The 24,858-nt window shown below is 45.1% G+C and overlaps 1 protein-coding gene across 1 annotated transcript in view; it reads right to left on the bottom strand.

The window, feature by feature from the left end:
* cacna2d4a (calcium channel, voltage-dependent, alpha 2/delta subunit 4a) overlaps window positions 1–24,858 on the bottom strand; it is a 435,940-nt gene that overhangs the window by 78,066 nt on the left and 333,016 nt on the right. The window contains 4 exon segments of the mRNA XM_067999142.1: window positions 177–247; window positions 17,387–17,449; window positions 17,564–17,608; window positions 23,225–23,239. Coding sequence (XP_067855243.1) covers window positions 177–247; window positions 17,387–17,449; window positions 17,564–17,608; window positions 23,225–23,239 — 194 coding nt within the window.

The raw sequence follows: 24,858 nt of genomic DNA, 5'->3' as shown, positions 1-24,858 counted from the left end.
AAAGGCAAACTTACCAAAGAATGCAGTTTTATCCTCAGAATACAGACACCTGAACTGACCCTACTTTCCAGGCAATTATTTTTTATGAGATCTCAAATCGAGTGAAACCCCACTCTCGGCAGGCACACATTTAAGTCCTGATAATTACAACAAAATGTGAGTGGACAACATCTTACTCATTGAACATCCCCATGTTCAGCAGTTGTGTCATCACCGACCCATCCACTTCTCCCAGAAACTTCCCTGTCTGAAAGAGAAAGGAAATGAATGAGGAAATTACTTAATTAATAAATCCCTGACCCAGTTACTCCAGTTAACAACCCCTTACCAGCTATCCTTATTAAAGACAGTATGCTGCCCCCAAACTAACAATCCTAGGCTAACCTACTGTAATTAACAATCTTAATGCCATTTTCTTTTCCAATTTGTCTCCTTTTCGCACCTCCTCTGTTGAACAGTGACTCATATTGATGTACAAGTCTATGGATGGTGGCAGCCCTGCAGTACGTCATCAAGTGACCACTCTGTCAGCAGAGATCAGCTAACTCAGCATTGACTGGGAATCAAACCTGGAACCTTCTGGCATATATGGCTTAATACGTCACCATACAATGCATTTATCCACGAAGCCACTGGGTACCTGATGCCATATTTTTTATAACTTATCCTAACTCCATCCACTCTAATCAGTAGCTTCAGGCCCTATCAATTCAAATCTTTAACTCAAATTTATCCGCCAGTGGCATATGCCTTTAACATGGGTCAAGAGGAAAATCCAACTATGACATTTAATTTAACATTAAGTCTTATGTACCCACCTAATGTTCTATATGTAAATTTAGAGTTATTTTAGGTGTCCTGTTGAAGTTATTTATAAAAAATTCAACATGATTCTGTCAAAATCTGGTGAAGCTACAACACAGGACTAAATGCATGCTAAACAGTGGAAGCAACATGCTATAGACAGAGCTAAGCGATTCCACAACCAACGGATCAGATCAAAGCTCTGCAGTCCTATCACATCCAGTCGTGAATGGTGGTGGACAATTAAACAACTAACAGGAGGAGGAGGCTCTAAACATCCCCATCCTCAATGATGGCAGAGTCTAGCATGTGAGTGCAAAAGACAAGGCTGAAGCATTTGCAACCATCTTCAGCCAGAAGTGCCGAGTGGATGATCCATCTCGGCCTCCTCCCGCTATCCCCACCATCACAAAAGCCAGTCTTCAGCCAATTTGATTCACTCCACGTGATATCAAGAAACGGCTGAGTGCACTGGATACTGCAAAGGCTGTGGGCCCCGACAACATCCCGGCTGTAGTGCTGAAGACTTGTGCTCCAGAACTATCCGAACTGTTCCAGTACAGCTACAACACTGGCATCTACCCGACAATGTGGAAAATTGCCCAGGTATGTCCTGTCCACAAAAAGCCGGACAAATCCAATCCAGCCAATTACCGCCCCATCAGTCTACTCTCAATCATCAGTAAAGTGATGGAACGTGTCATCGACAGTGCTATCAAGCGGCACTTACTCACCAATAACCTGCTCACCGATGCTCAGTTTGGGTTCCGCCAGGACCACTTGGCTCCAGACCTCATTACAGCCTTGGTCCAAACATGGACAAAAGGGCCGAATTCCAGAGGTGAGGTGAGGTGAGAGTGACTGCCCTTGACATTAAGGCAGCATTTGACCGAGTATGGCACCAAGGAGCCCTAGTAAAACTGAAGTCAATGGGAATTGGGGAAAACTCTCCAGTGGCTGGAGTCATACCTAGCACAAAGGAAGATGGTAGTGGTTGTTGGCGGCCAATCATCTCAGCCCCAGGACACTGCTGCAGGAGTTCCTCAGGGTAGTGTCCCAGGCCGAACCATCTTCAGCTGCTTCATCAGTGACCTTCCCTCCAAAATGAGGATGTTCGCTGATGATTGCACAGTATTTAGTTCCATTCGCAACCCCTCAGATAATGAAGCAGTCCGTGCCCACATGCAGCACGACCTGGACAACATCCAGGCTTGGGCCCGTAAGTGGCAAGTAACATTCGTGCCAGACAAGTGCCAGGCAATGACCATCTCCAACAAGAGAGAGTCTAACCACCTCCCCTTGACATTCAACGGCATTACCATCAACGAATCCCCTACCATCAACATCCTGGGGGTCACCATTGACCAGAAACTTAACTGGACCAGCCACATAAATACTGTGGCTACAAGAGCAGGTCAGAGGCTGGGTATTCTGCGGCGAGTGACTCACCTCTTGACTCTCCAAAGCCTTTCCACCATCCATAAGGAACAAGTCAGGAGTGTGATGGAATACTCTCCACTTGCCTGGATGAGTGCAGCTCCAACAACACTCAAGAAGCTCGACACCATCCAGGACAAAGCAGCCCGCTTGATTGGCACCCCATCCACCACCCTAAACATTCACTCCCTTCACCACCGGCGCACCGTGGCTGCAGTGTGTACCATCTACAGGATGCACTGCAGCAACTCGCCAAGGCTTCTTCGACAACACCTCCCAAACCCGCGACCTCTATCACCTAGAAGGACAAGAGCAGCAGACACATGGGAACAACACCACTTGCACGTTCCCCTCCAAGTCACACACCATCCCAACTTGGAAATATATCGCCGTTCCTTCATCGACGCTGGAATTCCCTACCTAACAGCACTGTGGGAGAACCTTCACCACAGGGACTGCAGCGGTTCAAGAAGGCGGTTCACCACCACCTTCTCAAGGGCAATTAGGGATGGGCAACAAATGCTGGCCTTGCCAGCGACACCTGCATCCCATGAACGAATACAAAAAAACAGCTTTAATGAACTCTGATTGTACAAAGAATTATCACCTCAGCTTTGGGAGTTAACAAACGTATTGGAATATTCCAGATATTGGAAATCAGGTTCAAATCCAGCCTAGGTAAGTGGATTGAAAGTCTCCTGTCTGATGTAAAATGAAACAGAGTTTAGGGCAGTATGAACCTAGTTCCTAATACGTACAAATCTACAGCACAAAACTGCCAACAGATGGCACAAATTCGCAATCTCATGTGGGAGGCCACAGGTTAGCTGGTGAGAAATGGGAATTTCACGTTGTTGCAGTAGGTGATGCTCTCCTGAGATTGGGGTTAAGACTAATTGTTGGTTCTATAGGGAAATCTACATCTAACTTGGTGGACTCGCTTGACACTAGTAATGAGTGGAAAAAAGCATTGTGTAGGTAGTACAGTACATGATACGATGCTAGTTGTTGGCCATGATACCCCCACACCACTCAGTTGCCGATCTCTGACATGCTTTCATAGGATGTGCCAAATCGACCTCTGTCTTTCCCATGGATAAAGAGGGCAAAAGAGAGAGAGATTAAGGGTGGAGGAGAGAAATAGAGATAGAGGAAGGGAGAGAGAAAGAGGGAGAGAGAGAGGTATGAGTAGGGGGTGGGGGTGGGGGGAGGTGGTGCTGTTCGGTGGGAAAGGAAAGAGAGAGAAAAAGACTGCCAAAGTTGTTGCCTGGCTACACGCATGCACACCCCCTAATGGTTTACTCAAGTGCAAGATGGATAGTCTGGGAATAGGTAGTATGCCAGCCCATTTACCCATTAGGTGGCATAATAGGTTGCAAGGGAGTGAGAGGGAGGAAAAAACTTGTAAAAAAAATAGGGATACATACCCTCAGCAAAGAAATGGCATTCTATTCCCCACCACTGACATCCCTAACTTTGAACAGCACCGGAATCAATAAAAACTGAATCATTATAGACATGATAAACAGGAGACAAGGGTAATATTTCATTCTCTAAAATTAAAATGATTACTTTGCTATTGCTGCTCTAAGAAAATGATTTAAATTTAAAATAATACAGGAATAGAGAAGTGGGTTTTCTTAAAAAAAGAAAATAAAGCCGTGTATTACAGTTCTGACAGTCCATGGGATGTGATTCATGCATTTGCTTATGTTAACAAGCACTTATAATGTGGCCTCAAACTGATATTTCTTCATAACAAACAAGATAAATTCAGGCAGCTACCTGGACACCTCAGCCTGCATAACTTCAGTGGGTAGTAACACTGATGTCTTAATAGATGAGAAGTGACAAGATGTTCTCGTATAGCCTGTGTACATCATTCAACTGCAACCAAACAACAACATGCCAAGAAGCCGTTCTGACCAAACCTATAAGAATTTATTGGAGTGAATGCATTATTTAACAAAATAATCGTAGGGAACGGCGACCACTTTTATAGAAGCTCTTTACTTTGAACTTCCTACCCTACTTCCTGTAAGGACCATTCCCTTCTCCCAGTTTCTCCATCTCCACACATCTGCTCTGATGATGCAACCTTTCACATCAGAGCTTCCGAAATGTCCTCCTTTTTCCTCAGCTGACAATTCCCCTTCACTGTGGTTGACAGGGCCTTGGACTAAATCCATTCCATTTCCCTTGCTTCTGCCCTCATCCCTTCTCCTCCCTCTCAGAATCGTAATAGGGTCCCCCTAGTTCTCATCTTCCACCGCACTAGCCTCCGCATTAGATAGATCATCTCCTGCCATTTCTGCCACCTCCAACGCGATCTCACCATCAAATCTCCTTCCCTCCCTTCTCAGCATTCCAAACGGACTGTTCCCTCCGTGATAACCGTGTTCACTCTGCCATCACCCCTAACACCAGCTTTGCTTCCTCTAGCATCTTCCCATGCAAGCGCAGAAGATGCAACACTTCCTCCCACACCACTAGGGCCCTAAACACATCTGTGTGAGACAGAAATTTACACGTACTTCCCGATCACTTTGCTGAACACCTCCGTTCTGTTCGCCGATGCGATCGTGAAATCCCTGTCGATTGCCATTTCAGTGCTCCGTCCCACTCCCACACTAACCCCTGTCTTTGGCCTTCTACATTGTTCCAATGAAGCTCAGAGTAAGCTCGAAGAACAGCACCTCATCTTTCTACTAGGCACTTTGTAGCCCTCTGGCTTTAACATTGGACTTCAATGACATCAGACCTTAACTACAACTCCCATTTTCTCTCTGGCAGTAGGTGCTAGTAATGTGGGATGGTTGGGTGGCATTTTTGAGGATGAGGAAAGAGCAGATTGGTACTTGAGGCTGGGGACCCTTCTCTCCATGAGAACGATACTAGCGGAGTGATCGGCACCCTTGGTATCACTGCAGTATTTATTCTACCAGACTCCTGGGTCACTGGAGTCTGATATGCCTTGCCAGTTCTTCATACTTCTCTTTCTACCTATCCTCCTTTAACTAATACACTTCCTGTGTCTCGTATATATCTTTTATTTCTCTCATTATGCCTCTAACTTCTTTAGCTCCTGCTATTATCACTTCTGCCATTTAAACATCTCCTGTTCTCCACCCAAGCACTTCACAGGTGTTGCCTGTGTATGATTTTTTTCTCTTCCCCACTTTCCCTTGTTCTAGTCCTTTTAAATGCTGTTTGTCTGTAATATCCTTGCTGTTTGTCTGTAATATCTTCCAGTCCTGAGGAAAGGTCTAAGACCTAAAATGTTGACTTCTGTTTTTCCATAAATGCTGCCTGACTTGCTGAGTATTTCCAGCTTTCTCTGTTTTTATTTTAAGCCCTCGCAACTTAGGTGGAGCACGGGTTAGGTAGAGAGTAAAGTTCCCTTCATTCTTCCTTTACAATATGCTTTGATTTCCAAGATCAGAACAATACTCTAATGTGAGATTTTCAATTCCCACACCGACCATCTTTACAATTACGATTGAATTATGGACAATTTTGCTCTACGGACTTGAGCTCATTGCAGCTGGTTGTGCCTGTCCCAAACCCATTTCATTTGGTATCATTTCAGTCAAAAGAGAGAAAAATAAACATTCATTCCATCTGTCTGGATTTGAATCCAGATGACACAGATGAAAGAACACTATATTCCACACAGCCAACTTCCACTTCAATTCATACTACAAAGGACAACAAAATGTAACTGTTTGTGAGATTAGCATTTTCTAAATTATGTTCTCCTCTTTCCCCAGTTGGGCCTCATACCAGGCAAGAGGGTACCTGATGCCTTGCTTCCAGGCTTTTGATAATGCTGCTCGGAAACTAGGAGATGCTCCACTGTTCTCCGTGTTGACTCTGCCTCTAATTTTCTCTCTTTTATTCCAGTGCTCTGTGCTGTGTTTTTCCCCAGTGATGGCCCCGACATTTACAAGGAGGTGCGGAGAGAGTGGGGGTGCACGTTTTCAGCCGGGAAACCCAGAAATACCTGGAAGACGGAGGTCCGCTGCATTTAATGGCAGGACCTCATTAGAATTTTTAAATTCTGTTCCGGCAGTTGGCCAGATTGAAAGGCTGACCGGCTGTTGGTCGGGAAAGCCTGTGGTACAAAACTGCAGCTAGGGACAGCTGGGGATGGTCCCCAGCAATCGGAGAAGACCCCGAGCTGGTGAGGGGTGGGGTGAGGGGGGGCTCGGACTGCGGCAGCAAGGAGGCAGGGAGATTGTGGTGGGGGGGAGATCATTGGGGGGAGAGATCGCAGGGGAGAGATTGCGGGGGGGGGTGGAGAGATCACGGTTGGAGAGATCGCTGGGGGGAGAGATCACGGAGGGAGAGATAGTGGGGGCAGAGATCGTGGGGGGAGAGATTGTGGGGAGAGATCGCGGGGGGGGGGGGGTCTGACGATCGTGGTGGGGGGTGTGGTGGTCAGCCGATTGCAGGGAGGGAGAGATTGTGGCAGAAGGTTGCTTGAGGGGCCGAGGGGACACAATCCTGCTTCCTGGCCCATAAGCAGTGCTGGAAAAGCACTTACCTGGTAGATCTTTGCAGCTCCCGCTTTCCTTCAGCTCCCAGGTTTCCCGAGACCTGGGAAACCCGGTTCGCAGCCGTTAAATTCAAATGGCTCCCAAAATCTGAGGAACGGAGCCTCATTTAAATATTATAATCACTGACTCGCCTCTCAAGTGTGTGTTACTCGGATGCCCCCAAACCCGCCGCGGTTAAATTGGAAGTAGGCACGTTCGTGGTGTCTTGGAGTCGAGTTTCACAATTTTATCAACTTGACCCCCCCGGACCCTCTGTCGCCCATCTGGGGGGAGGGGGTGGGGTTAAAATTCCCCCCAATATATCTTAAATGAGTAGCTGGGCACTGTGGAAGATCACTAGCAAATTGGTGCAGCACTGCTGGCTGAAGTCTTCTCTTTACAATAGTAACAGGACTTTTCTAGGATTAGGCACCTAGGAACAGCCATCTCTGCCAGAGACCTGTGGTGTGGGAACAGGCCTTTCTTCTGCCTGAGCTTCTCTTCCTGCTCCAAATCCGTTAATGGCACTGCCAGGTCCAATAGAATATCCATGTTAAGCACTGTGGTTTGAGTTCAGATGTTCGGTCGCTGGCAGCAATAATTTTGTTCCGATGTGGCTATAGGTTTGGGGTTCTGTATTACAAAAAATCAGCAGGAATCTTCAGAAAAAGTACAGCAAAATCAATAATACGGAAACAGCAGTATGAAAAGTCAAGCAGGGCAGCAAATTTCCAAATCATCAAAAATCTGTCAATCCCAGCTTTAAAAATCCAAGTTCTGAATTGAGCACCATAGAAGCTGAGAAGCTTTTATAGGGCAAGCAGCGCTTCCAAAGTAACAAGGCCTGGAAACATGGGGATTTCACTGTGGGACTTATTTGATTTCATTTGCATTGAATTTAGAGGTGCAATGAGGCCTCCAAAAACCAGAAAGATTATTGTATTCCATCGATGACTGCATATCACAGTAGTCCATCTTACAGTGCAATCTGCAAAACTGATTTAAGTCATTTGTTAAGTTAAATAAAGGTCATTTAGGAATTCTTATACAATTAATTTGGGAATTTGCAGAAATTTGGTTGTGATTTAAGAATTATATGTACATAATAGGAATCTAGGAAATATTTTTAGGAAAATGGAATGCAAGCAAGAATTACAAGCCTTTCCGTCAAAAATACATATGGAAATTTGACTACTTGTTATGCACGGTCGAAAGAGTATTCTGCCATAAGTGAATATTTTGTCAGAAGAAACTACTAATTCTGTGCAATTTCAGTTTATCACACTTAGCTGCATTACCATGGCAACCATCAATTAGCTATTCCACCTTTTTTTGTGTAAAGTTAGTTTGACTGAAAGTGTGAACATTCAGGGAGACGGTGATCCTAATTTACATACTTTATGATCTATGGAGATGATGTGTGAGAAATGGTTGATGTGTTACCGTGGTAACAGCTAATTTCGATTCAACCCCAGAAGAGCTGCTGATCCAGGGGAAATCTTTGGAAGTGTAATTATCCTTGCTTAAAGCATTTTTCAGTAACTTTCCTCACACATGAGCACACAGACATGGTATCACATTCAATAATGTATCTGCTGCACAGTCATTAACAGCAGAAATGATAAGAAGTGAATAAGGAAGCCAACATTGGTATATTTTTCTTTTTTTAAACAGACTGTTCTTCGCGTACAAGGACCTGAGAATCACTAAAACTGGGATGTTTGTAAAATTTAACAGAATTACTAATAAAATGGGTGCAGTGGGTGAAGTATTTACATTATCAACTACTTACTCCTTTCATAAACCAAAGTGGTTTTACAAAATGATCCAAATGCCTATTTTCTGGATTTCATCTGTTTTGTTGTGGAGCAGAGTGGAGCCTTGCGGACACCTTGTATAATATGTATGTGTGGTTGCTGTTAAGTCATATTTGTGATTTTACAATTCTGGCCTTAGACCTTCCTGAATGCCTGAGGAAGGTCCGTACAAACCAACAATGGTTTGCATTGGTGTCTGTAGATGGGGGCTTAGGGTTTGGTCCTGATGGCGACCATCATTGGTGGCAGCAATCTGCCTTTGACTCTGGAATAGCACTATAATAAATGGTGCACTGTGTAAATGGCCGAGTGACGACTCTGGGAGGTAGGTGAAGGACAGCTGGGCCTTTGGTGCAAAAATTAATTCTTGAACTTTCTGCTAGGGCAAAGGCGGCTTAGGTCATGATACCAGGGTAAAAACTGTGTCCAATAATATAACACACAAGGTTGCATCATACTCCACTAGGAACATAGGACCATTGGGGAATGCTTGGTGATGATTTGTTGGCCAGTAGGAACATTTGACTGATGGTGATGGGGGCAAACATGTAGGAATGGTAGTAAAGGCAGTGGAGATTTGTCCCAGTATGTTAGTATGGCATGAGTAGAATATAGCAAAGACCACTCTTGTAAGGACTGCAGGGATACATTCAACTGAAAGTCTAGTCAATCAGTTCTTGATGGACCAAACTGCCTGGCCTTGCATTAGCTGGGGCCACTTCTCCTTCCTCCTCTTCTGCCTCATCTCCTTCTTCCTCCTCCTCCTCTTCAGGCAAGCGTAACAGACACAAATGACCTTCGAGACTTTCTCAGGGCTGTAGAGTAGGACTCCACTTGATCTCTTCAGACATCAGGGGCACGATATTACCATGGCGGCGGGTTCGCGGTGGGGGGTCGATTGCGCGTCCGGTGAAATCAGTCTGCCCCGCGCGCAATCGCAGGCTGATTGGATCCACTTACCTGTTCTTCCGGGTTCCCCGCTGCTAAGCTGCGCGGCGGGCGGACTGCACATGCGCAGTAAGGTCTGTCAGCTGGAGGAGCTCTATTTAAAGGGGCAGTCCTCCACTGACTGATGCTGCAAGAAATAGGAAAAATTACAGCATGGAGCAGCCCAGGGGGAAGGCTGTTCCCAGGTTTAATGATGCCTCACTCCAGCTCTTATTGGATGGGGTGAGGAGGAGGGGGAGGACAGAGATCATCCCCCCGGCAGGCGGGAGGAAGCGGCCTGCCTCTGCCAAGAAGGCCTGGCTCGAGGTGGCAGAGGAGGTCACCTGCACCACCAACATATCGAGCACCTGCATACAGTGCAGGAGGAGCTGCAATGACCTAAGTAGGACAGCCAAAGTGAGTACACTTACTCATTCCCCTACACTCCGTCTGCCACATCACCGCCCCCACCCCACATCTCCTTCTGCACAGCCAACACTACTCTGTCACATCACCCCTCACACCCATTCAAACCTCATCCTCATCTTACCTGTACTTACTCACCTCGCCAGTACTCATCCCGCCACTACCACTCAACCCAATCCTCATACAGTCTCATGGCTCTATCTCATACTCACCCTCTCATGCATCTCTTTCACGGTCAGCCTTACTCAACCTGCCACTACCTGTGCTGCAGCCACAGGGCATGCATCACATATGTGCAGTAGGAAGCGTAAGGCAAACGTGTCGTGAGCATGAAGGGGATGCACAAGGGTGTTTGAGGGTTTGTCATGGTTTTTACTTCTATTTAATTTCTGATCAACTCACATTACATATTATATTGGCACTACTACTGCCACGTCTTTGCGAATCTTGTCTGGTTTGTGCAATAATGCCCTTTCCTGAGGATCACAATGAAGACCCACAACTGATGCCACCCATTGTGTCACTGCAGAGTGGGTGTAGGTGTATTTGCAGGGCTCTTTTGTGCAGACGACTGAGAGACGTCGGCGATGTCCCCGGTGGCACCCTGGAAGGATGCGGAGGAGAAATTGTTGAGGGCAGTGGTGACTTTGATAGCGACAGATAAGAAGATGATGCTCGGGCCAGCCGGGAGCAGCTCAGCATGAAGGAAGCTGCAGATGTCCACGACTACATGTCGAGTGACTCTGAGCCTCCATGTGCACTGCTGCTCAGAGAGGTCCAGGAAGCTGAGCCTCGGTCTGTGGACCCTGTGGCGAGGGTAGTGCCCTCTGCGATGCATCTCTCTCTGGGGTTGCCCTCCCTCCTGCTGTGCAGGTGGATGTGTCACAGCACTGTGTTGTGGAGCTCCACGTGTCAGAGGTGGACGGCGTGGCCGGCGAGGCTGGTGATGCTGTTCGCCCTCCGAGGAGGTCATGACTGCAGCTACGGCGGCCCCCATCCGGAAGATGTACATCTGAGGGGGTCCGCAAGGTAGGTACATGTGTCTGGACCCCAGGGTAAGTGTACAAGTTGGTGAATTTTATTGTTAGGAGGAGGGTGGTGGAGGCCAAACTTTGTCCAAAGTGACAGAGTGGCCTCCTGCAATGAGTGAGGGTCTCCCCCCTCCCCCCCCTGTCAAATGGACCTTTGCAGCTGCCACAGGCTGATGGCTGCAACACGTCCATTTGAACTGGGAGTGTTTCCCCCAGTACGGGAAACAGTCCCAGTCAGTTGCAAAATCCCATCCCTGCTAAAATAACAGATCAATCAGGTCTGTAAACAACCTGAAGTACCTGTTCAATTACCTTAAGTGGCACCTCGCCGGCTTTAATTGCCGGCGGGAGTCCCACATGCGGGGGGGCTGCGCGCTCATGTCAGCGCATCAGTGGGGAACCCGTAAACGGGTCGGGTTGGAGCCGGGCTTCGGACCCGCCCCGGGAATCCCCTATTTTCGCAGACCCCCTGCCGTGAACGCACTGGATCGCGGGTGCGAAAATCGAGCCCCAGGAGCATCGCTTCAACAATTCAATGGCATGTTCTGTAAGAAGTCAAGTGGAGGCATGAGCCTTAATGCCTCATTTCTTTTAGCATCAGTGTGGGAGTTCTGGACTAGTGCCTTGAGTCAGGGCAGCAAAGGTATTCCTGGTCTTCCAGCTGCCATCCATCCATTCGTCGTGCTACTTCAGAGTCTTGGCACTGCTGACAGTTGCAAGATGAAAGCATCATGGTTGTTGCTGGGGTGCCTTGAAGTTATTTGCATTATTTAGTTGTGGTGGTCTGAGACCACCTTGTGCTGATCGAGTAAAATCCTTTTTTGTTAATATATAGCACTGGGTTGTTATTTGTTGCCCTGGTGGCAACATGGGTGATCAATGATGCCCTTCACTTCTGCAAACCCAGCTACTTGTAGTAGTACTGGGCCCTCTCAGATTACTCCCTTCTTTTCATTGGGAAAGTACAAATGTGTTTCCCCTGGGAAACAAGGCTTTAGTGACCTGCATAAAGCACCAGAGTTTGGGCAACTGACCTATACCAGTAATGGCTTGAAATGAGCCAGCAGCATAAAATATCAATGTGGTGATGACTTTAACTGCAACAGAGGACTGTCCCTGTGCTGGATGTCATCTGCAGGTCAGATTTCAGTATACAGTACAATTCTGTTAGTGCCTTCCTGATGAAGCAGACACTGTAGGCAGGTCTCTTCCGACATGCCCAAGTAGTTGTGCCTGGGTCATATAACGTAATTCTTGGGTCACCTGTTGGTGGGGGCCAGGCACCTGGTTCTCCTCCCTTCTCAGAAATTTCTCTTCCTCCTCCAAATCCAATACAATCATCAGCAGGTCCATGCTCAACACTACTTCCAGCTGCAGAGGTGAGCTAGTGGGAGCAGGAATGCTGCTGTTGGAGGAGTGCACCAAAGGACTGCTGAAGTGAAAGAAAGAAAGCAAGCAAGCAGCAGAAGGAAATGCACGAAGTTCAGTTATTCAAGTTAAAAACAGCAGTCAGAATTTAAGGGCTGGATTTTATATCAGCAGAAAATGAAGGGAAGTGAGATGGGGCGGTCTACTGCCAGGCCCCCCCCACTTCAGTATTATCAAGCTCCCTTTTGAAGGAGGTAACACAGCATCAGTTGTTGTTACTGGGAGGCTGTTCCGCATAATCACTGTGTGGGATAGTGCCCCCATCTTTTACTTCACTTGAGGCTTATTAATTATGAATCTGTGTCCTCTTATTCTACACTGGCAGTTAAAATTTGAATCGTCTGCTTACATCTGCATCAACTATGCCTCTCAGCATTTTAACCTAGCCCTTGTGACCATTCCTCACACTAATCATGCTTATGGAATCTATTAGGTGTGTCCACCTCTCACACGAATCACTTTAATGGGATCATCCTATTATTAATAGAAATTCATTCAGGTTTATGATACAGACTCACATTTGCTGGGACGAAGATTGACAATACAAAGGGGAAATTTTGGAAGCAACCCACATCCCCTCTGCTGACACATAACGGAAAATTGCATGATGCTGCCCCCCCCCCCACCACAAAGTCACTTAATTTAGATCCCTAAAAGGCACAAAAGATAGGAAACTTTCACCTCCTCTGTCTGGGTTAGATTTGAATCTGAACCAAACTTACTCAACCACCTCAGTCTCTCAAACTAAAGATATCCTAAGATTCACCCTGCTGCCAATGGTTGGGGCCAGGAAATCTGGCTTGCAATGTCACATGCCCAATTTTTGCTCAACATGTCTTTGTGGTAGATGGCTTGGGAAAGAAAATGATGCTGTGCATTGATTCAGGTTCAGAAGTCATTATACTAATTATTTTCAACAGTGAAAACTAACAGACTTTTCTTTTTAAAACTGAGACTAATATTGTAGTCATGTCACAGTTAGGAGTACTTTGAGGGGTAACATTTTCAAGGCCCTGCGCTGCTGGTGCAACCTTACACACAGCCAGCGCACATTGGAAAACCTTGGACTCACTGCTTGTGATTTTCCATCCAATGAAATCTTCACAAAATAGTCTGTTTTACTTTCAAATACCAGCTCTTCATTCACCAAAACATCCTGCTCCACTCTCATGCTATGTTTATACTGTGGAATCACTTCTACTGGAGATTTTGGAGGGGGAGGGCGAACAGCCAGCTGTCGTGGTGCACATAGGCACCAACGATATAGGTAAAAAAGGGGATGAGGTCCTAAAAGCAGAATATAGGGAGTTAGGAGGTAAATTAAAAAATAGGACCTCAAAGGTAGTAATCTCAGGATTGCTGCCAGTGCCACGTGCTAGTCAGAGTAGAAATAGGAGGATATTTCAAATGAATACGTGGCTCGAGGAATGGTGCAAGGGGGAGGGATTCAAATTCCTGGGACACTGGAAACGGTTCTGGGGGAGGTGGGACCAGTACAAACCGGACGGTCTGCACCTGGGCAGGGCCGGGACCGCTGTCCTAGGAGGAGTGTTTGCTAGTGCTGTTGGGGAGGGTTTAAACTAAAGTGGCAGGGGGTTGGGAACCTGAGCAGGGAGAGAGAGGAAAGCGTAACAGGAAGGGACAGAAGGTATGGAGTAATAGGTAAAGTGTTAAAAAAGGAAAAAGCAGGAACTAAGCGTCACAAAACAGATTTGAAAGTTCTTTATCTGAATGCACGTAGCATTCGTAATAAAATGGACGAGTTAACGGCACAAATAACTACGTATGGGTATGATCTTGTGGCCATTACAGAAACATGGCTGCAGGGTGACAACGACTGGGAATTAAATATGCCAGGGTATTTAACAATCAGGAAGGACAGGCAGGAAGGAAGGGGAGGTGGGGTGGCTATGTTAATAAAGGAAGGAATCACTGTAATACAGAGAAATGATATTGGGACAAAGCATCAAGATAATGAAACAGTTTGGGTGGAGATAAGGAATAATAAGGGAAAAAAAACATTAGTGGGCGTAGTATATAGGCCTCCTAATAGTTGCAACTCTGCTGGAAGAAGTATTAATCAGGAGATAGTCGGGGCATGTAATAAGGGAACAGCCATAATTATGGGGGATTTTAATTATCATATTAACTGGACAAATCAAATTGGGCAGAGCAGCCTTGAGGACGAGTTCATTGAGTGCATCAGGGATGGATTTCTTGAGCAGTATGTAACTGATCCTACAAGGGGGCAGGCAACCTTGGACCTGGTCCTGTGTAATGAGTCAGGATTAATTAATAATGTCCGAGTTAAGGATCCCCTTGGAACGAGCGACCACAACATGGTTGAATTCCATATCCAATTAGAGGGTGAGAAGGTTGATTCTCAAACAAGCGTACTGAGCTTGAATAAAGGAGACTATGATGGTATGAGAGCGGAATTGATTAAAGTGGACTGGGAAAATAGATTAAAGGGTAAGACGGTACATGAGCAGTAGTGTTCATTTAGGGAGTTATTTTACAACTTTCAAAATAAATATATTCCACTGAGGAAAAAAGGGTGTAAAAGAAATGACAGCCACCCGTGGCTAAGTAAAGAAATCAAGGATAGTATCCGACTAAAAACAAGGACATATAAGGTAGCCAAACTTAGTGGGAGGATAGAAGATTGGGAATTCTTCAAAAGACAGCAAAAAGTAACTAAAGGATTGATTAAGAAAGGGAAGTTAGATTATGAAAAGAAATTAGCAAAAAATATATAAACAGATAGCAAGAGTTTCTATAGTTATATAAAAAGAAAAAGGGTGGCTAAGGCAAACATAGGTCCCTTAGAGGATGAGACCGGGAAATTAATGGTGGGAAACATGGAGATGGCAAAAATGCTGAACAAATATTTTGTTTCAGTCTTTACATTAGAGGACACTAAGAATATCCCAACACTGGACAAACAGGGGACTCTCGGGGGGGAGGAGCTAAATACGATTAAAATCACTCAAGAGATGGTACTCAGTAAAATAATGGGACTCAAGGCGGATAAATCCCCTGGACCTGATGGCTTCCATCCTAGGGTCTTGAGGGAAGTGGCAGTAGGGATTGTGGATGCTTTGGTGATAGTTTTCCAAAATTCCCTGGACTCAGGAGAGGTCCCGGCAGATTGGAAAACTGCTAATGTAACACCGTTATTTAAAAAGGGTAGTAGGCAGAAGGCTGGAAATTATAGGCCAGTTAGCTTAACATCTGTGGTGGGTAAAATTTTGGAGTCTATTATTAAGGAGACAGTAACGGAACATTTAGATAAGCATAATTTAATAGGACAAAGTCAGCATGGCTTTATGAAGGGGAAGTCATGTCTGACAAATTTGCTTGAGTTCTTCGAGGATATAATGTATAGGGTGGATAAAGGGGAACCAGTGGACGTAGTGTATTTAGACTTCCAGAAGGCATTCGACAAGGTGCCACATAAAAGATTATTACTTAAGATAAAAAATCACGGGATTGGGGGTAATATTCTGGCATGGGTGGAGGATTGGTTATCAAACAGGAAGCAGAGAGTTGGGATAAATGGTTCATTTTCGGACTGGCAACCAGTAACCAGTGGTGTTCCACAGGGGTCGGTGCTGGGTCCCCAACTCTTTACAATCTATATTAACGATTTGGAGGAGGGGACCGAGTGCAACATATCAAAATTTGCAGATGATACAAAGATGGGAGGGAAAGTAGAGAGTGAGGAGGACATAAAAAACCTGCAAGGGGATATAGACAGGCTGGGTGAGTGGGCGGAGATTTGGCAGATGCAATATAATATTGGAAAATGTGAGGTTATGCACTTTGGCAGGAAAAATCAGAGAGCAAGTTATTTTCTTAATGGTGAGAGACTGGAAAGTACTGCAGTACAAAGGGATCTGGGGGTCCTAGTGCAAGAAAATCAAAAAGTTGGTATGCAGGTGCAGCAGGTGATCAAGAAAGCCAACGGAATGTTGGCTTTTATTGCTAGGGGGATAGAATATAAAAACAAGGAGGTATTGCTGCAGTTATATAAGGTATTGGTGAGACCGCACCTGGAATACTGCATACAGTTTTGGTGTCCATACTTAAGAAAAGACATACTTGCTCTCGAGGCAGTACAAAGAAGGTTCACTCGGTTAATCCCGGGGATGAGGGGGCGGACATATGAGGAGAGGTTGAGTAGATTGGGACTCTACTCATTGGAGTTCAGAAGAATGAGAGGCGATCTTATTGAAACATATAAGATTGTGAAGGGTCTTGATCGGGTGGATGCAGTAAGGATGTTCCCAAAGATGGGTGAAACTAGAACTAGGGGGCATAATCTTAGAATAAGGGGCTGCTCTTTCAAAACTGAGATGAGGAGAAACTTCTTCACTCAGAGGGTGGTAGGTCTGTGGAATTTGCTGCCCCAGGAAGCTGTGGAAGCTACATCATTAGATAAATTTAAAACAGAAATAGACAGTTTCCTAGAAGTAAAGGGAATTAGGGGTTATGGGGAGCGGGCAGGAAATTGGACATGAAGCTGAGTTCGGATCGGTCAATGCCCTGTGGGTGGCGGAGAGGGCCCAGGGGCTATGTGGCCGGGTCCTGCTCCGACTTCTTGTGTTCTTTAGATTTGTGGTTGGGATCAGATCAGCCATGATCTTATTGAATGGCGGAGCAGGCTCGAGGGGCCGATTGGCCTACTCCTGCTCCAATTTCTTATGTTCTTATGTTCTTATGTTTATTCCATTTTACGGTGGCTGGGATGTAGAGCTGCTAACCCCTAATTCCCTGAAATAATTGGTTGAAGGGATGGCTATCCCATCAGCAAAACCTATCTTTCCCTGTCCATCCCCTCCACCCAGAACGTCATCTCAGACATCTCCACCTTGACAATCCTCTTCACACATTAACCTCTTCAATCCTACCACACTGGGTCCCCTCACCATGTTCAACCTACACACCATCTCCTCCATGTTAATAGAACACTTACCTCTTCCTCTTTCTTGGAGATCAGAATGAATCCATTGTTATCCACTAAGAAACAGTTCAAAGCCTGCAGGACAGATTAAAAGCTTTAGTTTATTCAAGATGCTTTTAGTGATTTCTCTATAATTCATTTTAAAGAGTTCTTTTTTTCAACTCAACAGATGGGTGGATGGATACTCACTTCATCTTCGCAGCTGATGGGACATCTTCCTTCAATATCACTGCACTGGAAAATGAGGAGAAGTGAAAATCTAAGATAGGCAGAACCAAATAAATCTAATTTCTATTAAAGGGGCACTCTTTTCATGAAAAGAATTTAGCAAACATTTTTCCCTTTTGTTTATAAACATGGTGTAAATCACATCAAAATGCATGATTGGACCACTTGCTCATGACACCATTGTAACATAAGGCATGACTCTTTCCCTTCCAAACAGAAAAACAAGATTCTTCTGTGCCTGCCATTATCAACAATCTTGCCTGCAGCCAAAGTGCACCTCACTTTTAAGAGCTGCAGGCTGTCTTTAAATGACGTCAGCCATCAATGATATTGACGCCTCCCCATTAAGCGAGTTGCCAATGAACAGCACATATACTGCTGGAAGCCTGCCTATTTAATTTATTCAGGAGGACCAATTTGGAGCCTTAGATGCATCCACATGATTGTGTGCCTGATAACGGTCTTAAATAAATTTCTATCCCTTTGTGCTAAAACATTCTTTTTAACTATAGTAGTTGAATAATTTATGTTATTATTCCACTTTCATAGAAATATAAAATCATAGAAAGGTTACAGCATGGAAGGAGGCCATTTGGCCCATTGAGTCCATACAAGGGCAATCCAGCTAGTCCCACTCGCCCGCCCTATCTACGTAGCCCTGCACATTTTTTCCTTTCAAGTACTTATCCAGTTCCCTTCTGAAAGCCACGATTGAATCTGCCTCCACTACTCCACCAGCAGTGCATTCCAGATCCTAACCACTCGCTGCGTAAAAAAGATTTTCCCTCATGTCACCTTTGGTTCTTTTGCCAATCATCTTAAATCTATGTCCTCTGGATCTTGGTCCTTCTGTCACTAGGAACAGTTTCTCTCTATCTATTCTGTCTAGACCCTTCATGATTTTAAATACCTCTATCAAATCTTCTCTCAACCTTCTCTGTTCCAAGGAGAACAACCCCAGCTTCTCCAGTCTATCCACCTAACTAAAGTCCCTTATCCCTGGAATCATTCTAGTAAATCTTATCTGCACTTTCTCTAAGGCCTTCATATCTTTCCTGAAGTGCGGTGCCCAGAATTGGACACAATCTCCAATTGAGGTTGAACCAGTGTTTTATAAAGGTTCATCATGACTTCCTCGCTTTTGTACTCTGTGCCTCTATTTATAAAGCCCAGGATCCTGTATGCCTTTTTAATCGCTTTCTCAACCTGTCCTGCTACCTTCAACGATTTGTGCACATATACCCCCAAATCTCTCTGTTCCTGTACCGCTTTTAGAATTGTGCCCTTTAGTTTATATTGCCTCTCTTCGTTCTTCCTACCGAAATGTATCACTTTGCATTTTTCTGCGTTAAATTTCATCTTCCACGTGTTTGCCCATTCCACAAGCCTGTCTATATCCTCTTGAAGTATATCACTATCCTCCTCACTGTTCACTACACTTTTTATGTCATCTGCAAATTTGGAAATTGTGCCCTGTACACCCAAGTCCAAGTCATTAATATATACCAAGAAAAGCAGTGGTCCTTTTACCGACCCCTGGGGAACACCATTGTACACTTCCCTCCAATTCAAAAAACAACTGTTCACCACTATTCTCTACCTCCTGTTACTTAGCCAATTTTGTACCCATGCTGCTACTGCCCCTTTATTCCATGGGCTCCAATCTTGATGTCAAGCCTATTATGTGGCACTTTTTCAAACGCCGTTTGAAAGTCCATATACACCACATCAACTGCATTGCCCTCATCTACCCTCTCTGTTACCTTATCAAAAAACTCTATCAAGTTAGTTAAACACAATTTGCCTTTAACAAATCCGTGCTGGCTTTCCCTAATCAATCCACACTTGTCCAAGTGACTGCTAATCCTGTTCTGGATTATCGTTTCTAAAAGTTTCCCCACCACCGAGGTTAAACTGACTGTCCTGTAGTTGCTGGGTTTATCCTTACACTCTTCTTTGAACAAGGGTGTAACATTTGCAATTCTCCAATCCTTTGGCACCACCCCCCCGTATCTAAGGATGTTTGGAAGATTATGGCCAGTACCGCTGCAATTTCCCATCCTTCCCTCAGCAACCTAGAATGCAACCCATCCGGACCGGGTGACTTATCTACTTTAAGTACAGCCAGCCTTTCTAGTACCTCCTCTTTATCAATTATTAGCCCATCCAGTATCTCAACTATATCTTCCTTTACTGAGACTCTGGCAGCAACTTCTTCCTTGGTAAAGACAGATGCAAAGTACTCATTTAGTTTTTTTTATTCGTTCATGGGATGTGGGTGTCGCTGGCAAGGTCAGCATTTATTGCCCATCCCTAATTGCCCTTGAGAAGGTGGTGGTGAGCCACCTTCTTGAACCACTGCAGTCCCTGTGGTGAAGGTTCTCCCACAGTACTGTTAGGTAGGGAGTTCCAGGACTTTGACCCAGTGACGATGAAGGAATGGCGATATATTTCCAAGTCAGGATGGTGTGTGACTTGGAGGGTACCTCGGCCATGCCCTCTGCCTCCATGAGTAGATCTCCTTTTTGGTCCCTAATCGGCCCCACCCCTCCTCTTACTACCTGTTTACTGTTAACATGCCTATAGATGACTTTTGGATTCCCTTTTACGTTTGCCACCAGTCTATTCTCATACTCTGTCTTTGCCCCTCTTATTTCCTTTTTCACTTCCCCTCTGAACTTTCTATATTCAGCCTGGTTCTCACTTGTGTTATCAACCTGACATCTGTAGTAACATTTCTCCATAACATTTCCTGAACTGTCATTTTAGAATTAGCGCTCTCCCATAATACGTTTAGTGTAGCACTCCATTTATGTATATTTTTAGTTTAAAAATATCCCAATTTATAAATCTATGGAAAAATGCCACTGGAAAAGGGAATGCTATGAGACACGGTGTAGTGAGTGCTCTTTTTGTTAAAAACTCTAGTTAACGAAATTAAATAAATGAGAATTAAAGCAAACAAAAATGCATTTGTTGACCTCATATTTTTTATTCTAATTTAAAATGTAGTTAATTTCATCTCCACCTCAAATCCTCTGCCACAACTAGGCTGGTGAAACAGTCTGGGTTGTAAAGCGTTTGGTGATCTGGCAGTAAGAAATGCAATTTTGACAAGTCATAACAGATTTGATATTATATATAGGGGGTGAAATTGAGCCCCATAGCGCCAGTTTTGTAGGAGTTATGCGGACACCTAAGCTCTGAAAATGGGGTCCAAGTTGTGCGCACACGCTTCCGACGTGAAGTGTGCAGGACGCCATCTTGGTAAAGGGGTTTGCGCGCATGCACCTAACGACCGGCAGGAGCATGTAGAATAAGGAGATTATGACGCGAATCAGTATGCAACGCTATTTGAAGCAGCCGGCAACATTTTGGAACTCCCCGCTCCAGCCAATGCACTGTCTTAACCTCACACAGCTGAACAGGACTTAAAGGGCATGAAGGACCACCCACCAGGCTATTTAAAGGGATCATGCAGGAGTTACAGGTTAGTTGCTGGATTATTTATTCTGGCTGCTGGTGCAATTGTACATGTTTTTGCAAGTTTCCTATACTTGGCTAAAGTTGCAATATTCTATAGACAGCAGGAATTCAGTCATCCTGAGAAAGAAAAGTAGGTTCATCTTCCATAGCACCACTGCCACTCTCCAGGGTGGCGCCTCAGCAATCCTGGTGATCTGATGAAGAACAGATTGCTGGACTGCTGTGATGCCCTGGATGCCCCTTTCAACAGCGGTACCCACAGCCACGATAGCAGCAGTCTGCGCTTCCAAGACAGTAGTCTGAGCTCCAAATGCAGCAATCAGACATTTGATGGCAGATGTTTGTGCTGCAATGGAAGCTGTGACACTGGTCATCAGATTCTGCATCATGGTGGGTTCCACAGTTGTGCTGATGGAGGTGAATACCTGTTCCATGTAGGAAAGGATGGGCTCTAAGCTCTGCGCAAAGTCCTGTGCGAAGTTGGAGCTGGACTCCTCCATGCTCCTTGAGATTGTGTGCAGACTTTCTGGCATGCTTTCCAGTGCACCAAGCATTTGGTTGTGTACGCCCATCATCCTTCTTTTGTAACCTGGCCCATCGAAGTCATCATCTGATTCCTCTGCAGCAGAACTGATGTGCGACCTCACCCTCTGGCGAGCTGGCGCCTGCGGTATCTTTTTCCCCTGCCCTGGCTCCTGTGCACTTGTACCCGGTGTCTCACCAATTGCAGATCCCTCCTCTATCCTAGCCTCTAAACTACGTGCAGTGTCAGTCTTTGAGCTGATGGCTGCGAGTGTAAGATTGAGTGACGGTGTGTCTTCATCATCACTGTCATCTTCCTCTGCCTCATCTGACTTGGCAGGTTCCAGTTCTTGGGTATCTGAAAGGACAAAGGGACACGGGTTGAGTTGTGGTGAGGGGGGAGGAGAAAGTAAGACGTGTGTGCTCACACCATCTGTGAGTCAGAAAAGATTGTGGGATAAGGGAGAAATGGGAAGCGAGAAGGAGGATTTGGTATTCAGAGAACCTCATCATCGATACCTCCGGCACCGCCAGTGGCCACGGCCTCAGCGATGGCCCTTCCAAAGATGCCAGCACTGTCTCCTCCATGGGAGTTATGACGTGTAGGCGTGCTTGTCCTCCTCTAGTTCTTTCCTGCTGCTTACTGTTGTATGCCACCTTCTCCTGCAAGAAAGAGAGAAGTGTGTCAGTGAGTGTCCTGCAAGATGTTTGGGTGATGTGGCTGTCATGGTTGAACAGCTGCCAGTGTGTGTGACCTGTGAGTTGTGGGTGTTTGGCTTGCAACAATGGTAATGTGTGAGGGAGAGATAAAACATATGATTTGAAGAGTTGAGTATTGACTGAAAGCGATTGTTGGTAGATGGGTGATGGGGGGTGTAGTGCATTGAGCAGTGGATGAGGCTAGTGGTGCAGTTGGTACGATATGCCACTTGAAACTTGAACTCACTCACCTTGACCACTCGTGACAAATCATTGAACTTCTTCCTGCACTGCATCCATGTTCTTGACGTTATGCTCCTGGCTTTAATCTCGTCCGCTACATCCTCCCACTGCCTCTTGAGCATATGTCTGGAGGGCCTCCTGCCTCCTGCAGTTATAGGATGCCCCTCCTACTGTCCACCTCTTCCACCAAGGTCTCTAGTGCATCATCTGAGAACGTTGGTGCACGCTCTCTCGCAGCACTCTTCGAAGTATCTCAGCCCAGGAATCACTTCTCTCATGACTCACACCACTTCTTACAGCCACAGTGCACCTCCCCTTTAAGAGGTACAGGCTGCCTTTAAGTAGTGCTAGTCACTCCCGATATCGGGGTCCCCTGCTCATGCATGCAGCCAATCAACAGCGCAGGTAGTGCTGGCTGCACGCAGCAATCATTCAAATTATCAGGCAGCATGAATATTACCTTTTTGGGGGTTATCCAATTTAACCCCCATACTTTTTAAAAATGTCAATAATATATCAGTAACCCTGCAAGCTCTCTCAGATGCAACTTTCTCTTGCCCTAATTTCCTTGATATTAATCAGCAGTACAGGGTAGATGCACAGTAATAACTGTCTATGGCTTAACTCTGTTCCTCCTGATGTGTACTTGTTCCACCAAAACTGTCTACTTACGTCAGTATCATTGGGCTGTGAAGGGGAAACATACAGGGCAAACAGCAGCATGCAAGAAGAAGAAAACAAGCTAAAGTTATTGTTTGTAGACATCAGGGCAAATACAAAATATATCACAATATAAATCAACATGCTCTATTACACCAACATACCATGTATACACCAATATACCTCACTGCACACCAATAAACACCAATACAAACTAAGATCCCACCACACCTCAACACACAGTAACATACGACACACATTAACATCCTTCAGCTACAACACGGACGAACATGTAACATTCCTCAACAAACACTGATAGACACCAACATAAAATACCCACATGCACCAACATATCCTCCCATGTACACTTATAGTTACCCTCAGATCCACTTATCTGAGGGCTGCTGCAACGCTTCAGTGGCCCGATCTTGCACTCCTCTTCACCACCGGGCTGTTGTGCCTGGCCAGCTTCATTATAATGAGGCCTGAGGCCCAATGTCGGGAGCGTCTCAGGCCTCACCATCCCGCGCACCCAAGAATGAGCCCAGCTAAATTTCTAGACTGGTGTGTTTGTGTGTGCGCGTCTAGGCTCACTGATATGAATAATGGCCACTTGAGCAAGGTACCAGCACTATACCCCAGCATGAGTCAGTGAGACAGTAACTTCTGAGAGGAAGGGTGTTGTTTGTGCAATTCCCATTTTTTCCCCTCATTTTGTGAGATCTGGAGACGAGGGTACAAAATTGAACCTTGCTGGTGTCTCTGGAGATGGGTTCTGCAATTAAAAAACAGGCATCTGCAGGAATAAATCTGGCCAAAGCAGGATGTCGACCTCATGTATATTTTAGTCATGATGTTTGCTTTTTGCCTGCGCAGAGAAACTCCCACTCTGCACTGGTGTAGTCATTACTGCAGATCACAGGATCAGCCTTATTAACTGATATACAAAGCAGTATCAAATTACCAGCAGCCGTTCCCATGGAAACAATTTGGTTTCAAAAGCTAATGCACCACATGCCTTAATGAGGACCTCTAATACCTTTCTTTTCTTTAAAATAATAGCTTCTTTTTCTTAAAGGTAGTCTTATATTTAATAGAAGAAAATTCTTACAAAACAGATGTTTAATGGGGCAAATTTGAGGGGTTTATGGACAGTGATGAGATACGAGGGAATGAACATTAAACACATGCATATGAAATTCCTTCTTTATTTAACTTGTTTAAGGAAAAACAGTTAATGCATCTTAAAGTAGCAGAGCAAGGAATTTCATATCAATTTGTTGCGCATTGTGAGCAAGGAATTTCATACCAATGTGTTAAGCATTTGAATGCTTGTATTTCATGGCATAATTTCAAGTCTTTGATGTAAAAATGCATGATTGAAATTTGAAAATGTTCTAAAATAAATACTGTAATTACAAAGATTATGTATGCATGATCATTATGTAATGCATTGAACAACCCACTCCCTGCCCCACAACTTCACTTCAAGAAGTATTTGTCTTACAAATGTATGCAGGTCTGTTAAAAAATTCCAGACACTACAGAAATATTTTCCTTATTTTAAATGATTTTTTCTTTCTGCTTTGTTTAACTGGTTCTGGTGGTCTGACTGTGATGAACAGTAGGTAAAGAACAAAAGTTCA

The sequence above is a fragment of the Heptranchias perlo genome, chromosome 18, assembly GCF_035084215.1.
Source record: "Heptranchias perlo isolate sHepPer1 chromosome 18, sHepPer1.hap1, whole genome shotgun sequence".
In the NCBI taxonomy this organism is placed as follows: Eukaryota; Metazoa; Chordata; class Chondrichthyes; order Hexanchiformes; family Hexanchidae; genus Heptranchias; species Heptranchias perlo.
Note: the sequence above shows the minus strand (reverse complement) of the source record. Positions and strands in the feature narration are given on the sequence as shown.